This window comes from Lonchura striata, chromosome 6, assembly GCF_050655825.1.
Source record: "Lonchura striata isolate lonStrDom1 chromosome 6, ASM5065582v1, whole genome shotgun sequence".
Classification (NCBI taxonomy): Eukaryota; Metazoa; Chordata; class Aves; order Passeriformes; family Estrildidae; genus Lonchura; species Lonchura striata.
The window spans coordinates 25,789,643-25,807,646 of NC_140708.1; the positions used below are offsets into that span (position 1 = coordinate 25,789,643).

Sequence of the window (18,004 nt, forward strand, 5' to 3'; positions counted from 1 at the left end):
AAAAAAAGGGTAGGCCAAGGCTAAACTTTTAGGTAGCTGTTTGCTTTTGTGGTTTATTCTACGACCTGCATAAACGACAGAATTTAACATCCCACAGAATAAAGGGGAAAGAACAGCTTTAAAATGGCACATCTTGACTGCTGGAAGCTATGTGTTCAGTTTATCAAGACTAGGACAAAGGACTTAGAGAACACACAGGCTAGTGAGTGACTAAAACACCATTTGAGCAAAATCAGAAAAGCATCTTAAAAAGAAAAGAACACTTAAACCACTAGCAAGAAAGAGACTAAGTGTTTCATACAAAAGCCAATTACCAGAGGATGTAGCTGAGTGTCCATTGAAGCTGCTGTTGTTTCAAAAACCTGCAAGGAATTCACCAGCTCCTGGGCAGGAGCATCTCCTTTCTCCAGCAATGCCTTTCGGTCTGGTAAAAACAGAAAGGTGCTCAGTTTAAGACTGACATACCGACTCCAGCCTGCCACCCCTCCCAGCTCAAAGCAGAAGTGTAATTACCAAAATTATTTATGTGAATGTTGTTCCTTAACGAACCAACCATAGCATCCCAGAGATGTGGCAATCCTGTTGCCATTTCAGCACCAAAATGTTTCGCTATAGTAGATAAGGCAAATTCAGCTCCTCTTCTCTGTACAACATAAGGTTTCTGAGCCTAGAATTAAACAATTCAAAGTAGCAAGGTTAGATACACTTAATAACGATTATTGTCATGGGTGACATTACATAGGCATTCAATTCTGATTGTGTTTATAGCTACCTACAACACATTAATGAATAGATTTTTTTCCCCAAGTTATTTCCTCTATTCTTTAGATACATGTAAAAAACCAAAAATCTATGTAGCCAATTATGTAAAGTCTATAAATTTGAGATTGGGCCTTTGCTGATGCAGATCCATTTAAACAAGATGCTTCCAAGTGGTTCTGGTTCCAGAACCTCAGATATGGCCAATACAGTGATACCAAGAACAGTACTATACTAGAAAACTTACAATACTTGATTTGTTATTTATCCCCCTTCTCTTGCTCCCATCCTCTTTGGCAAGCAGAAGTTATTAAAGACACTAATAATTAAGAACAAATTCCACAACACTATTTAGAAGTTCACAGTCCTGACTAGAATCTTATTAAAGCATGCTGAAATTTGAAATTAATGAAAGGGAAGAGTTTAGGACATCAAGTATGGAAGTCACACACACATGCTGTTTTACACAATCATATTTCAATTGCTGGTTTTAATGCTTCAGAGGCATCCACCAGGCACTGAGTTGGACCAACACTAGCACAGTTTGTATCCTCTTGTGTTTGTTCCCCCCATTGTGGAAATCCATCTGCATGAACTTATACTGGATATTCATATTCTATAGTAAATACAATATTTCAGGAGTTATTAATGTTCTTAATGTCAAACATTTAAAACATCAACCATAAGCTGCTTGCATCACAAAACCTCCTGTTTTGTGATGCAAAACCCTTGCCATCCCTACTGCAATGGTGTCAACTCCAGTGAATTCAAAGTAATGGAAAGGAGGGGTAGATGTGAAGCTACAAATTCAAGCTTTTGAAATGTACCTCATCAAGCTCTGTTGGAATGCTTCCACTGCTGCCTGTGGGGAGATCTGCAATAGGGGCTTTTGGAGCTTTTGGAGTAGGACCTCGCCGACTTGTGATGGCAAAAGCAGCTTTCTGATGTCTGTACAGTGTAATTATGCCCCTGTGCTTAGTAACTGTGTGCTGCATCCCATCTTTATCAGAGTTGGGCCCTAAAAAAAAAGGGAGAACAGCTGAGAACAATTTAAGCTGCAGTTTAACACATAGGAGGAAGTGAGAGCTACCTACAAGTCATCTGCTGATTGTGCTTTAAAAAACCTGTAATTTTTTCCATCCTTGAGGAAGATGGAGCTTCTGTACAAAGAGCTACTGTGCTAGGACCACATTATAGACTCTGAATGAGATATGTGAAAACTACCAGAAATTATAATTCAGGAAGAACACAGGTAACACATATGCTATCTTGAACACATGAACACATTATGTTCTAAAGTTCCAACCAATTTATGTTCTGTGTCCTTTAAAACAGTTCAATATTTCTGTCATGATACAGTAAAAGATGCCATCAGTATCTTCGCATTTGTTGACGTTTCCATTTATACTAGAGCTTCATTTTCAATCAGATATGAATGTTATTTTATTCTGAGATAAAGGAGAACACATTCATTAATAAAGAGTAGAACATACAATAGTCAAACCTTAAAGACATAAAACAATACACATTAGTTGCACACAGGTTAAAATATATAAACAGAATCATTATTAATAAATACTAAGATGCTGGCATTTTAAAAATTAGTGGAAACAAGCCTCATTCAAATACTCATTTCAACAGCTCAGACATATTAAGAATCCTGGCAGTCTCAGATGTCATACCTTTTGAGTTTTCATGGCTACTCTGAGGCTGTGCAGGACATGCTGCCAGTGGGGTAAGATGTGGATCCACACACAGGGAGTTGCAGAGATTTTTTACAATCTTTGAGTTGGGACAAGGAGACCTTGTTGTACACTGCTGAAGTAACTTTGCTATACATGAAGCCACATAGTTTTGTATGAGTGTATTCTCTTCTTTTTTGATAGCTTCCATTAAGGGTTTTATAACAGGATTAAGTTTTTCTGGAAGTTGCTGCAAGTTCACAACTGCACATGCAGCAAAGGTATGGACTCGCAGATGCAACACTTGCCATTCTTGATTTGTTTCTGTAACAGTCATTTGGACTTGCTGCCTTTTACTGTCCAACTGTTGCAGAACTTTGGGATTCAAAGTGAAGGATGATGTCACCTCATTGAAAACAGAAGTAACCTAAGAAAAAGGAAAAAAGGAATTAAAAATCTGTTTCATTGACTATAAAACAAGATATCTTCATTGTACAACATGAGTCACTTGAGCACATATCACTGTCTCCATATTCCCAGTAAATAACAGGAAATGCTCCAAAACGTATTTCTGGGAATCCTGAACTGCAGATCAAAGAGAAATCAGGTGTATCATAAACACGTAAAGCCTAGATTCCCAAAGGTACAAGAACAGTTTCATGTACTCCAAAAAATTTGGATTGTCCCATATCTGCTGGTTCTACCTAGATATTCTGGAAATATGTATGCATGTAACAGTTTAGCAAATAAGAATGTGAATACAATAATCCAGAAAGGTTGTGCAAGGTCCTGTACACTAACAAGTTGTTTCTCAGCTGATTTTCTTTTGAGGAAAGAGACTAGGATAAAAATCTAAGAAAAAAGCACAACAAAGTAGATGCAGAACCTTCCATATCCTTTCCCACTCACATATCGTTGACTATTGTTGCTTAAATCTTTCACTGGAAAAAGATTAAAAAAAGATTAAAATGTCAGGGGCAAGGTGGGAGAAGGTCTAGAATTTACATAGTCTATTTACAATTCTTCTGACAATGGTTTTGAAGCCTGCTTTGTTTTCTTGTGTGTACATTCCAATAGTGAATCCACACCTGGAATCAGAACACTCAGTTTGGTTCTCCCATTAAGTATGTACCTTGCATTGCATTTGATTTTTTGTAAAGACACATCAGGGGAAACAGTAAGAATCTTTACACAATCTTATTCCTGAGATATGCAAAGATCACCACATTATTTCTGCAAGTTACTGTCTATGTAATAATTATGCTGAAGGTGTATTTCAAGGCAAGAACAGATTTGGAGGAAATGCAGGCATGCCTCTACTTACCAGCTCATTAGCTTGATCTATTGTAAATACACTGCAGTTTACTCTGTTTCCAATGTCAATGTGCGAATCAGCTAGCAATGAGATGAGTTGTTTACATTCATTTTGCATTCGTGTAAAAGGAACAGCAATTTCATCATAATAGAGATGCTCAGAAAGGACTCCAAGTAAACGAGGTTGAACACAAATAGCCACAGTTGTACACTCCTGTAACAGAAAAACAAAATTTGCATTTCTGAATAATCACAGTTTCTTTTGTTCAGTCTTGGACAGCTCAATCTAGCTATAAAAATCCAGTTTTTAGAGGGACTATTAACATTCATAACCAAGAATATTAAAGATAAAGGATTAGGAACAAAAAGTCTGCCACTAAAAATGATACTGAGTAGATAAAAGACAATCATCTTAAAAGGAATCACTGGCCTTCAATAAAGGTATCTTGAGAATAGATTTATTTGTAGAAAAAATGTGATCATATTTACTGACTCATAGTTCTGACAGCTGGCATTTATCTACTGAGTCCTGTATTCCTCCATTGTCTAACAATCAAGATTTTGGTATTTAGATCTATAAACACCATTTTAGCTTAACTCCGAAATCTTATTTCAAGCTAAGTACCACACAACAAGCAATGGGTTGAGATAGTAAGTAAAATATATTTTTCCTGCAGAAACATCCTACCTTTTGCAAGGCTGCCCACTCACAGATTACTAACGCAACACTAATCCTCTGCAAGGCAGATTTTGAATTCAAGTGGAAGAGCAGTAGCTGAGCTAATGATTCAGCTGGCTTTATTTCTTGAGTAACAGTATTTACACCTGGGTCACAAATGCAGCAACAAAGTGCTCCCAGCAACCTAACAAGACGAAAAAGAACAGTCACTTCAATGTTACAATTACTCTGCAATCAGTGATTCAAAATGAAGATGTGAAAATGGTAATTAGATTTTGGCAAAAACACTATGTTATGAAAAAAATACATTGCTTTTATGTATTTTTTTTCATATTTCCAGTAAACTGACTTTGCTGCCATCATCCGAGCACGCATGACAACGTAATCCCTGGTTGCTGGATCTTCTGCAATGCTGTCTGCCCCAGCAATATATTCCTGAATCACTTCCTTATTCTGGGTTTGACCTTGACGCAGTTTAGCACCTGCTTTTTCCTGTGGAATAAAGGAAAGGTTGAAAGTGTGCTTGCAATGATAAGATGAATTCATATTCCATAAAAATACAAATAATCACTGCATCATGGAAAAGTTGGACAAAGACAGAACACTTCTTGGGTAACAGATTTCTTCAAGCAGTCAATACTTGTAAATCATCTCTTCATTAACAGCATTCTGTAGTCCAATTAAATATATGCTACATTCCTTCACTATAATATTAAGGTTAATACTTGACATAGAGCTGATAAACAGACAGAGGAAAAAGTAAAGCTCTCTCAGCATCTTTTCAGAAATAACACAATGCTTTTGGATTTAACTCAGTCCTGCAAGCAGATGGCTTTAGAGCCATGTAAATAAAGACTTTTTATAAAGCATCCACAGAGAACACTACACAGAACTTAATTCTTCATGGATAAGCTGACAAGAACCCTTTTCCTCTGTGGAATTGAGGCTTGTAAGACAAGTTTACATTCAGAACTATAGAAAGGCACCACTACGCCCCTCTAACGTCTTTAGAACATGTTTTATACAAAGCTAAGCAATTTCCCGCTTTCCTCAGAACAGTCAGTGAGACCACATTTCACTTACTTTGGACCTGGTTTTTACTTCTAGCAACATGTTTAAGTCAATAGGCAAATGAGATGGCTGCATCATTAAGCAGAGCCAGGCTCCCATCCATGGACAAGCAGCTGCAACAACATACTGTACAGATGCTTTGTTTAACAGTTCCAGCCACACCTTGGGAAAGAATCACAGTAGAAATCATGATAAATTTGTACCTGGTCTACATAAGATCATACACATGCTGAGAAACCACAGGAACACTCTCATTTGCTCTACAGTAAAGCATCACACAGAGCAATTGCGAAGTATTTAACATTAGCCACTATTCTTCATCTGCACAAAAGCACAGAGGATTTGAAAGAGAGGGATACACAGGCACTACATCCAGGAGAAAGTAATGCAAATACCTTGTGAATAAGATCCAGAATTTCTTGGTTGCTTTCTAAGATACAAAACTGAAATATGTGCCTCAACATGTCTTGCAGAATTGGAGTCAGCCATGTTGAAGAACTCTGAAACAAGGATATCATATGACCAAGTATATTCCAATGAGCATCACAGTATGACATTAATAACTCTAATTCTTACCTGGTCTTGGGTAGACAACAGTGTGAATAATGTTTCCAGTGCTGCTTTTCGCACAGAAGATATCGTGTGATGCAAGAACGGCCACACACGTGGGACCAAAACTGTCAGGGATTGCTGGATACTACAGGAGAGGGAGAGAAAGAGCCAGTGTCAGGAATAAAAACACACATGCACAAAGAGCTAAGTTAATTTTGTTTATTCTCATTTTATCCAAAAGAAAGCTTTAAGAAAAGAAAGTATTGCATATACTTGGGGATTTTAAGTGAAGGATTAAATCACCACAGCTTATACATTTAAAATAGTTTGAGCTGATAGCTTTTTTCAGGAAAATACTGGTTTGTGTTTTTTAAAACTGGTATAGAGAACTAGTCAATTTAAGCATGTATTTTTGGCATGTTTTTTCCCCAGATTACATGTTAGGCTTCGTTCAACTGTTTAGAAAAAATAAGGGGCTGTTTCTGTTCTGAAGTTTATGTTGAGCATTTATGACTTTACAAATAATTTAAAACAATCTTGCATCTTTTTTGCATGAACTGGCATATCAACTGATGCAACTGGCATACCAGCTGATGCAACTGGCATACCAGCTGATGCAAGTAGTACATGCTGAATTAAAGACTGCATTAGTAAGAAAACTCCATTCTTTATTTTATATTTACCAACTTCAACAGTGCTAATCATATATGATGAGAAAAGGTAGATACTGTACACATTTGATATAAGTGCAGATACTGTCAGTTTACAGTTTTTCATGTGTACTATGAAAAATTTAACATACTAAGATGCAGTTCCTTTAAATTTGTCAGAGTCTCAGAGAGACAGCAACTAGGCAGTGTCATCAACCAGTCGGAATTACTGGTCGTACTATCAATGTGAATTTATGTTTATAGCTTATTTCAGAACTGTTCCAATACCAAAGTTCTACAGGGAAAAAAATCACATATTAACAATGCCTAATACAATTCTTAGTTCCTTTGTTGCATTTCAGTAACATAATCAGAAGAGAAGCACTGTCATAGCCTTCACTTCACGGAAAAACCAGAACAGAAATAAAATACTGAGTTAAATTAATCATCTCCTTGGTACACAATACAAAAGAAACCAATAATTCCAATTTGACAGTAAGTGGACACTCAGACCTGGAATACTGAAGCAAAACGAATTGAAAAGTTACCTGCATTTGCGGACCTGAGGGTAAGTCAGAAGGGATGAAAGAAGGATCATGATACTGTTTGTGGAAGCTGTCAGGTCATCCAACTCCAGAAGTGCATCCCACAAGGTATTAAGGATAAAAGGCACCTACACAAATAAGCAGAGGGGGGTTATCATTAAAAAAACAAAAAACAATGAAACCAGTGCTGCCTTTAAGTATTATCTTCTTCACTTAGACCAAAAATGAACCTAAAATAGTTCAGTCACCTTCTGAGATTGAAGTTGGACCAGGCTTTCCACTACTGGTACCAAAGATGCTGCAGCAACAGCTCGGACATCATCATCCAGATCTTGCAGACCTTCAATGATCGCAGGCAACACTTTAGGCAACAAAGTGTTGATCATGTCCTGCCAAAAAGACCAAAAGCATTTTTAAACCAAAGATTATAAAGATACAATCAATTAAGATGTACTCTGCGTGTGTGAAAGAACCTGCTTGTTTCAAAAGGATGGTACAGGTCCAACATTGTAATCTAAATATTTTAAGTTACCATTCATGAAACCAAACATAGGTTATACATTTAATGAACTGTAAATCAGCTCAGTTTTGGTACAAACAAAGCTCAGTGTCCGCAGAATACCACCACAGATAGCCTAAGCTTCTCTGCTCTGTTACCTTACAAATGAGAGTATCACCATGACCAGGCAGGCATATCTTCTATTTCTAATGTTTTCTGCAAGCACAGCTTGCACTATATACTTGTAGCATGGCTATAAATGTGTAGTCACACACCTCAACCCACAGGACTGCACTGCAAGCAAGCTTGCTTTATCACACCTAGCTACTATCATCCACATCCTCTACTTTGAGCAGAGATTTTTGATCCAAAGTTCTCAACAATTTGTCATGAGGGTTATTACCTGACGTACTGCCAAAGCATACTTTATTCCTAGGAGACCACCATGTCTCACTTCCCACTGTTCCTGTGTGAGCAGCTTCAGGAGAACATCCACAGTTTTATGAACACCAGTTTCATTCATGTGTTTCAATACTACTCCCAAAGTCTGAGCACAAGTCTCACGTACAGGTGCCACTACCTAGGAAAAAGTAAACAGTGAAACAGATACTTCTTTATGAAATTTGACTTAAGAGTCAAATGACCAAACTGCTATACAAACAAGGTGAAGCTCATGTATCAGCTACCTTATAACAAGCATCTGTAAGGAGTTCTAAGGGGCACATGCAGTAGCACTACACAAGGCACAGCCAAGCTGCTGCAATGTTATCTCCTGCAGAAGCCTGCTGATCTATCTGTTCATGCAAAGGTAACTTAAACTTACTTCATCTGAAACAAAGTCTCCAAATCTGTCTAGTGCAAACACACAAAGAAGTCTAATAACCAAGTCTTCTAGCCACTCCTGATGCTGCTGAATCATCTGTATGAAAAGAGAAATTGAACACCTTGACTACATTTATTCATGAAGCATTTCTGATGTGTTTACTTAGCTACAATCTGTAAAAGACATGACAGCAAATGTTCACATTGACTCAATATAGTTCTCTTGCAGACACAGTCCAGGCCAAGTAGTCAGCACTAATTAAACTCAGATTATTATAAACATAATAACTTGGATGTTTTCTCCTCTAAAAACACAATACTTTAATCAAAAGGCTAATGTCCTGCTTTCAGTTGGGACAGAGTTAGGTTTTTTCTCAGTAGCTGGTACAGTGCTGTGTTCTGGAGTCAGTGGAAGAATAATGGTGATACCACACTGATGATTTGGTTGCTGCTACATTATGCTGACCTAAGTCAAAACTTTCTGAATGTCTCATGCTCTGCCAGTGAGGGTGTACACAAAAAGAGAGCAAGCATATCTGGGATAAGTGAAAAAGGGACATTCCACACCACAGAATGTCATGTCTAGTATATAAACTGGGGGAGGTATCCAGAAGGAGCCGAGTAGTGCTTAGGGCTGGGCTGGGCATTGATCAGAGGGTGGTAAGCAATAATACTGTGCAGCACTTGTTTTTCTTGGATTTTAATTATCTCTCTCCTTTTCACTACTGTTATTACTGTTACTACAATTAGTACTAACATTACAATATTTTACTTTGTTTCAATTATGAAACTGTTGCTTTCTCAACCCATGAATTTTGCTTCTTTCCTGATGGTGCCCTAACCCTCCCCATAACCGCCAAAGTGGGGAATGAGAGAGACTGTGATGCTTCCTTGCCTGCTGGAGCTGAAACACAACAGCTTGAGACCATCTTGTAAGGTGGACAATTTATTCCTACACAGCACAAACAGCAACAAATCCTAGGCAAGTCAATTAATATGCTGGAAGCATATTTACAAGTCAAGAAACTCTAAAGCAGTATTTCATTGTGGGAGACCCAGTGAAATGAACTTTCTTTTCAGTCCCATCTCCTTCAGATTTACCAAAGCTCACCTTGAAGTTTTGGTCTCTGCTAGAGATCAATAAATCTAACTTTCTGTCTCAGAGCAGAAGTTCCATAAAGAAAACTGCTCAGGCATCATCTTTCTTATCTCTACTATGTGCCTACTAGGTCACCACTTCACTTGCGAACTACCTTTTTAATGAACAAAACTCAAAGCATATTTTGGATTTCATATTCCCATACATGCCAAAAAATTATACCCAGCATAGGGCATATACAGCAGGCTTTGAAGCTAGCTGGAGTACACACATTTTCCGCAAGTAGTTAACAAATGGTTTAAAGTATTTTATGATTGCAGATTGTGTTATTACCCACCCAGCCATCTCCATGGAACAAACACTACTCTACAGGGAAGCAAGGAGACAGAAGTTTTTGCTTTCCCTATTTACAAAGTATGCCGAAGTACACTGATTTACATCTCATTCTTCAACTCTCTAAGTCACAAGCTCTTCCAGCTGCTTCTTCAGCAGGTGAGTCAGTAGGAATCTGGATGAAATTCACTATTAGTAAACAAGCTATTACTGTCAGGATATTTTTAAAAAATTGTTCTCCTTTTAAAAAGACTATTTTAATTCCTTTTCTTATTATAAAGAGAGCAGGTTGGTAGAGTCCTCTTACTATTTAAGCAAGTAGAGTTAGATAGTCTGAGACACTGTACCAGAGTAACACAATCAACTTGTCAATTTTGTTCCAGTACAGTCTTACCAGGACTTGAAAACAGTATATTCTAATATGGAAGCTAATTTTTAATAACTTTATACACAACCAACACAATGGCTAATAATACTGTAGTACTGGGTTCTGCATTGACCTTTAAAAACAATGTTTTGTCAGTGCATACGGTGATGTCATCCAGGTGATTCTGAGCAGAAAAGTCTTTATACTCCCCCACATCACAGACCTATTACAAAGTATTTTAAGAAGTCTCTTTTCTAAACTTCATTTAAAAATATTAAGTCTACATGACTGGAAACTTACCTCCTCTAAAGAGCTATCTCCCATTTTACCACCACTTTTCCCATGAGCTTTAAGTATCTCTCTCAGTCCAGTACCTGCACCATGTCGAACCTAAAAAAGTGAAATAAAAAGTCAGTTTTTAAATACTAGGCAACAGAAGACAAAACCCAGGCTGGAAAATTAAAATAATACTACTGTATTCTTAAAAGAGATGCTTCAAGAGCTGCAGAACTAGAACTACTTAGACTTGCGGGAATTATTAGATCAAATCACATATTAGAATATTCACCTGTCCAAAAATCAACCTCCTTGTCCCCAAGTATCTGCCAGTTTATGAACAGAAGCAATTAAGAACTGCTTCTATTTTCTAACATGTTATGATATTTGCTGCAATGTAGCCAACATTAATTTACTTTTATCTCACTATCTATATGGCACTAGTTTTCAAAGAGAAGTTTGAAGATATTAATTTTTATTAAGTTTATAAGCTAAAGCAAATCAATATTATTACAGTTCCAAGCACTTCATGTTTAATATTTTATATCACTCTCTGTATCACTTAAAAATAGTTTGGATCCTCACTGAGTATTCTGGAGTCTGCAAAACAAATTTCTGGGAATTTCTATTCTGCATAACTTACAAACCTGCCTTGCTTGACTGGATTTTAGAACTAAATGAACTAACGATATGGGAAAGCAAATTATAGGCACTTGCATGCTCTCACCAAATATGAACAGCTGAACATGTTGAGAAGAGTTCTGGAAATAAAAGAAGACCACTAGAAAAATGTTCTAAAGACACACCTGTTTGGGGTATTTTTGATACCTAATTGGACTAGTAATGGGCTTCTCAAGGAAAGCTCACTCAACAGATATGCAAAGTTGCAAAAGCAGAGTTTTGAACTGGACTCTCATTGAGAGGTCTTTACGTAAGTTGGAAGAGAATTAACACTTTTTTTTAAGAACAGTTCATATACATGCTTGTTGCTAGCAGAAAATTGTTGCATTTCATTTCATGGCAGTAACAGCTAGAACTGAGTACTTGGTAGCTCCTCCCATCATCAGAGTATCTTATATAAAAAACAAACAGATATGTCGCCGTATGTACAGCTCAGTGCCTGCTGTTTAAAGCTAAAAGCAAGCCAATAAAAACCAGCCAGGAAATCTAGTCTTAAAATCCTAATTGTTCATAAACCAACAATTTATTTGATCCAAGATAGCTCATGAGCTAAGTTTTACAAGTCAAAAGAAGGAGACTCTGCTAGTTAATCTCTCAGCTTCTGCAAATACCAACCAGCAAGACACAAATGCATAAAGGCAATACCAATTCATCCTGCCTGACTTTAACAGCCTGTAAGCATGACAAGCAGTCTGAAGTAGTCACCCAGTTAGCTTCTAGACATAGCAAGATGCTGCCAGAGAGCCACTTTAAACAAATTTTGAGGCAGGTTAGCCTGTTTTTCACCCAGAACATACTGTAATGATTGTGTATTGTTCTACTTCCCCATTAAGACATACGTGTCTTACATCAAATGTACTAAAAAAGCCATGAGAACATCTATATACCAGAAGACAAGTGGACCTGGCCTTCAATTGCAAACAGCCTGCTTTCAAATAAGGTGAGGCTTTTTAGCTCAAATACAATGATGTGCCACACAAATATAATGATTCTTTATCTGGGACCAAAATAATTGTGCTGGCTGCATATGATCTATCTCTGTTTCCAAGTTTGAGAGCAAGCTGGCTTCTGCCATACTGACATCACTGAGACTGTGCTACAGATACACATAAGGATGTTAAGAGTTGCTGTTAATATTAACCACTTTGAATCTTGAAAATAAATGGTCTAAGCAACCAAACATATAGTTTTTGTACTTACTAAAGTATTTAGTAACTTTTCTACTAGCACAGCATTAGACAAACATGCCACTGTTGCCAGCAACAGTCACATAATATTCCTCAAAGTCTTGATAAATCCAAGCTTAATTGCTTAATCTTTTTAACCATAGATTGATGTGATTTTATTTTGCTTGAATTTCAATACTCCCAAAATTCTCACTTTCTCACTGACTGCTTTTCATATCTTTCTCACTCTCCACAAGTATACATTACACACGTTTTCCACTCCCCTTTAAATGAGTCTAAAAACCACTTAAATTTGCTAGAAGCAAATTTGTCTTGGCTATGTAATCTGTATGCGCAAATTATTTAAGTTTTGATATCTGGCAAAATTCTCGTAAGTCCCACACATAAAATGTTTATATTTCTGTTGAAGCCCTTTTTAAAAAACTTTTAGCTCCACCTTAAATAGTGCATGTGTCTTACCTCCCAAGAAGGGTTAAACAGATCATTGCACACCTCTTCACAAAAGCTTTCCAGGGGCCATTCATTTGCCTAAATCCATAAAAAATTATTAAGTATGAGATTAAAAAAGAAAGGAATCATGAACACTTCTAATATTGTTGTCTTTGCATACTTAAATGGCATACAAGAAACTCCAAAAGCTTAAGTACTTTTCATTACTGGACAGAATTGAAAAAACAATCTTCTTCCCCAGCTCAGAAACTTCACTGATTAGCACTGGATCTCTAATGAAGTTTATGAAGTTTCTGTTAACAGTATAACTTCTTCTCTATGGGTATTAATTTTGATGATATGGCATTCACCTTTCCTTTAGAAACCATGCTAAAGAAGAAAATTAAGCAGAGTTTCTTATTCTACCCAGTGGCCCTTTAAATTTATGAACTTTGTCTTTAAAGAACATAATGGGTAAGTCTCAGTTTGAAAACACACTAAATAACAAACTTAGGTCAATGAATCCACCAATAAACCGCACCCTTTTCCAAACACATTCCACTTTATGAAAACCAAAGCATATCCACTACCCCAAAATTTTCTACAAGGAAATTGACAAGGCTGTGGAAAGGAATTTTTATTTCCATTAGTATGTTCACATCATCCAATACACAAAGCAACTCAAAGACAGCTAAAATCAGCAGCTATTCAGCCTGTACTTATCATTAATATTTCAGATTAGTTTTCCAACCATTTTTATGCAAATAAAAATTTAATTACTGAACTATGTCTGAAAAACTATTTTTGTAGAACACAGACTTATCTAGATAATCTTCTCAAATAAACTTCTATGTGTCATTTATATTCTGGTTTAACATTTCTTAATTTTTAGCTTTTCAGTCTATTGAAACAAACACAGTTTTTTCCAAGACTAAGGTAGTTGTTTTAATCTTCAACAATTAAATATAGAACTTAATTCTAAATTAAGCCTAATTAAAGTACAGCAAAGATTAAATAAAAATTAGGTAAGCATTTAGATCAAATTATTTGTGGCTCGCTGTAATCCTACCATGTAAATGTTTAGCACAGTTTTCCAGTTTAATACCCAGGTCTGACACCTGTAGCCACCTACTTGTGTTAATTTGGGTCACAAACTGCTACCAAAGGATTAAATGTGTTTTCTTCCTCAATGCTGTAACACAGTTAGAAGGTCACTTGCTTCATTATGTATAAAAGTAAGCTGGCCATGACATTCTTCATTCCACTTCCCTGAATGCTAAATGGACTAAAGAATTTGGGCACATGAAGGAATGTTGTTTCAAATTACTCTGCTAAAAAACAGAACAATCACTCCTGCTAACAGCACAACACATCATACCTCTTCCTGAGCATTTTCTACCAATGTTTTGGAGTCTGTGGCAGGCTGATTGATGACAACATTTGCAACTTTTCTTCTTTTTTCTTCTGGTTCCCCATCAGTGCTATCATTGCTGAGAAGGAGCAAATACATGTTTATGAACTCGAGGTATGCTTTAAGGGAAGTAATTACATCTACAACTTAAGTCTTCAGATACAATAAACTATGGCAAGAATACAAAGCAAAGAGGTTTAACATTGTGAAATATGCAAGTTAGCTGAGTTTACATGTAAAAACAAAAAAATGCAGTGAGGAGACAGCAGAATGCTGTCCCAAATTCATAATCTATCTCAGATTTATTCAAGAAACCCAGCAATTCCTAAATAAGATCAAGAATTTTGTTCATCACTCATTATGAACACAGTAGACACAATAATATGCTACTCTAACTACAGTGAAGAACACATCAGAAAATTGTATCCTAAATTGTCAGTTGTTCATCTTCTTAAAATCCATCATTTTCGTGCTTTATTCTCAAGCCATATTTAATAACAGGGACAAGCCACACATTTCAGCTGTAGCATCCCATTACGTCAAGATGCCTCTGAAGATGGGTCCTCAACAAAGCTCTCCTGGGAACAAGCACTGCATACAAACTTTCCACCATCAGCACAATTAGCACATAAGAGATTTAAGATGCAAAGACTGTAGGAAGTTTCTCAACAGATAAATCAAATCACAATCCCAGCTTAACAGAAATAAAAGGAAACCAGCTCACTATTATACCTCTTCTCATTAGCTTCCACTGCATCTCTGGATCTTTGCTTTGCAAATAGCTTAGCCATTCTTTTGGCTTTATTCTTTTGTCTACTGCTCATACCAGCTCGAAATTCTGAGTCAATTAACTCAGCAGCCTGAAGAGTCTGAAAGAAAAGTTATTCATTGTCAATTCTTCTTATGATGGAAGTCCTGAAAAATTCTCAAACCCACAATGCTCTCACAACTTCTCCAACCCTCCATTTCAAACATTTCAGTAGTTTGACATCTAATAATACTAACAAGCAACTATGGGATGTAAGAACTCAGGACGCCAAAGCACACCACATTAGATGCTAATTGTCTTATTTACGATAGAAATATTATAACCACAGAAGCTCAAATAAAGAAAACCCACTGTATTATTCCTTGCAATCAAATAGCCCAAGGTTTTACCTACAGGTTGTTTGTTTACTAGTAAAACTGAAGAAGGAGAATAGTCCAAATCTTCATCATTGAACAGATCCTCAGTATTCATTCCAATTGCAGCACCCATATCTAAGCCAAGTTTCTTTTGCAGCAGTTTCCTCTGTCGTGCTATCCTCTCTTTAGGATCAATTTCACCTTAAAAAGGGATTATAAAATAAGATGTGTCATATTTCCAACTGGGTATTTCACTAATGACCTGCTCAATGTACATAACAAAGCCAAAATTTACAGGATTAAATTGTACTTGGCTAATACAATGTTCTAAAACACATCACAGATACCCAGGAAGACCTTTTCTGCTACTGTAACTACACAAGTACTTCAACTGTGATCAAGTAAGGTTCATTTTGAAAATTAACAGATGCCACCTCAAGAATGTGTGAAGTTTCAATACTAGCTATAGAACATCTGGACTTCGGGAGCACCTACATTTACATTAAAAATGTAAGATTTTAGCACCCAAGTAGAATAAAACCTCCAAACAACCCAAAATTTGCTGTCAGACTTCACTCTTTACATGCACAGTACAGAAACTAGTCAGGAGGAGGGTTTTTTGTTGCTTTACTTTCTTGGTGTTGTGTTTTTTTGGTTTTTTTTTGATTACCAGCAGAAACTCTCAGGTAGGTAACCAATACAGACACAATTTTGGGGTGTACATCAGGTTAAGTAGTAACTAGTAGTTACAACTGTCTATACCAGTTAAGTTTTTTTAAACTACATTTAGCTGACAAGCAAATACAAGCAAACTCCATTCTTTAAAAAATATTTTTCTTTTATAACATAATTTCAGGAATAATTGTCAAAGACTGCTTATTATAAAGATTAAGTTACATTACGTCCATTCATGTTGTCTACTTTCTTGGAAAGGGAAGTTGCTACAGAACACAGAAGAGAAAGCAGACTGCACATTTTCCTATGAGCTAAAAAAGGCAGCAACTAAAGATTTTTGTTTCATTTGTTTATGTTTTGATATTGAATTTCTTATTTTCATTCTTGAAGTTTTTTATGTGAAATCATGTGACACTGGAATAAATACCAGGCTTCTATGAAATCAAGTGTTGGGTTTCATCAGATGAGGTGAAACCTGTACACCACTTTATTAATCTAGCTTAAAAGATGGCAAGCAATAAATTAGCTACCAGCCTGAAGAGACAGGACACTGCTCAAGTTTCAGCAGCCACAAGTTCTGCTCCTTGATGTTCTGAGTACCCTGCACACAACCCATCACACACAGGGAACAAAGGAATCAGGGCTACACAGTCAGATTCTTATCAATAGCATCACTTAATTTAGTACAGAAACTGGTAGATGTCCTGGAATTAAGAACAGGGAAATACAGTAATAGCAAAAAAAATAGCTTAGATGAAAATAATTCAGTTTGCCATTACACTGACAAAACAACTCTCAGCTAAAAAATTACAGAAAAATATTAGACAAGTCTCTTGAAACAAAAAACATCACACAGGCACTGGTATTTGATCTTCCTACTTTGGCAGTCTTATAACAGTATTTTTCATGCAGTCTTTCTATACTCGGAAACCTTCAAACTTTTAAATAAGCCACATCCTACTTCTGTATGTGGGAACACTGTTTAGGTGAAGAACAAGCAGTGATAGTGCCTGCCCCTTTTAAAAAAGTCTACAGAAATCTTTGATGCTTTTTCAGGTTTCCACCCCTTCTTCCCCATTGTACCACAGTAACACTGTTATGGCAAAAACCCAAAAAACCAATACATCCCTCCTAAAAAACTGCGGTACTTGAGGAAGAAAATACAAACCATATGTTGGGGAATAGTTTCTGTCATTATTCCCTAACATTCTGAGAATCCATGGATGGCTAGGTTCATAGTGCTACCAGAACAAACTTTTTCAAATCAGTAAGCCTTCTTGTCTGCAAGTAAAATATAGATACCTGATTTATCATCTTGTACTTCAAATTCTGCACCAGCAGATCCAAGAAGAGATGCACCATGTTTTAACAACCGACATATATCAAATCTGTCAAAACGCAACCGATCTGTTGAAGGTGAATCCTCATTAGGACTTTCTGAGCCTGGTTCTAGGTAGGAAATAAAAAAAAATATTAAGGACATGATGGAATTTTTGTTCAAAATTCTGGCAGAAGATGAAAGAAAAGCAAGAAATAATATCTCTCCTCCAAAGAATGATCAGACATACAGCATTTTAATTCAAAGTATAAAAGCTCCATTTTCACAAATACAAACTGAAATAGGTCACTAAACATACCTGAAGGAAAAAAATGTTTTTCCCTTGATAAATGTAGCTTTTTAAAATCTTAGACACTGACCTACCACCAGGCCTTCTCTGTACACAAAGGGCCAGCTTACAGTTTTGAACTGTACATGGCTCACAAATAGGATCACAAACACACCAACACTGCTGCATATCCCTACCAGCCAAGCATCCAAAACTGGGAAGCTGGAGAGTGTCTAAACGG

General features: G+C 36.6%; 1 protein-coding gene across 6 annotated transcripts in view; it reads right to left on the minus strand.

Moving 5' to 3' along the window:
- BTAF1 (B-TFIID TATA-box binding protein associated factor 1) overlaps nucleotides 1-18,004 on the minus strand; it is a 52,078-nt gene that overhangs the window by 12,208 nt on the left and 21,866 nt on the right. For 5 of the 6 annotated variants that reach the window (XM_085582552.1, XM_085582554.1, XM_085582553.1 and 2 more), the window contains 20 exons: nucleotides 17,459-17,605; nucleotides 15,519-15,682; nucleotides 15,089-15,225; nucleotides 14,324-14,435; nucleotides 12,976-13,044; nucleotides 10,673-10,762; nucleotides 8,575-8,670; nucleotides 8,155-8,331; nucleotides 7,501-7,641; nucleotides 7,256-7,380; nucleotides 6,082-6,202; nucleotides 5,901-6,005; nucleotides 5,518-5,667; nucleotides 4,784-4,926; nucleotides 4,444-4,618; nucleotides 3,766-3,969; nucleotides 2,442-2,868; nucleotides 1,587-1,777; nucleotides 514-667; nucleotides 315-424 (listed from right to left, as the gene is read on the minus strand). In XM_085582552.1, coding sequence (XP_085438678.1) covers nucleotides 315-424; nucleotides 514-667; nucleotides 1,587-1,777; nucleotides 2,442-2,868; nucleotides 3,766-3,969; nucleotides 4,444-4,618; nucleotides 4,784-4,926; nucleotides 5,518-5,667; nucleotides 5,901-6,005; nucleotides 6,082-6,202; nucleotides 7,256-7,380; nucleotides 7,501-7,641; nucleotides 8,155-8,331; nucleotides 8,575-8,670; nucleotides 10,673-10,762; nucleotides 12,976-13,044; nucleotides 14,324-14,435; nucleotides 15,089-15,225; nucleotides 15,519-15,682; nucleotides 17,459-17,605 — 3,038 coding nt within the window. Of the gene's footprint in view, nucleotides 1-314; nucleotides 425-513; nucleotides 668-1,586; nucleotides 1,778-2,441; nucleotides 2,869-3,765; nucleotides 3,970-4,443; nucleotides 4,619-4,783; nucleotides 4,927-5,517; nucleotides 5,668-5,900; nucleotides 6,006-6,081; nucleotides 6,203-7,255; nucleotides 7,381-7,500; nucleotides 7,642-8,154; nucleotides 8,332-8,574; nucleotides 8,671-10,672; nucleotides 10,763-12,975; nucleotides 13,045-14,323; nucleotides 14,436-15,088; nucleotides 15,226-15,514; nucleotides 15,683-17,458; nucleotides 17,606-18,004 lie in introns of those variants that run through there. The other variant, XM_085582556.1, reaches the window with a different exon arrangement.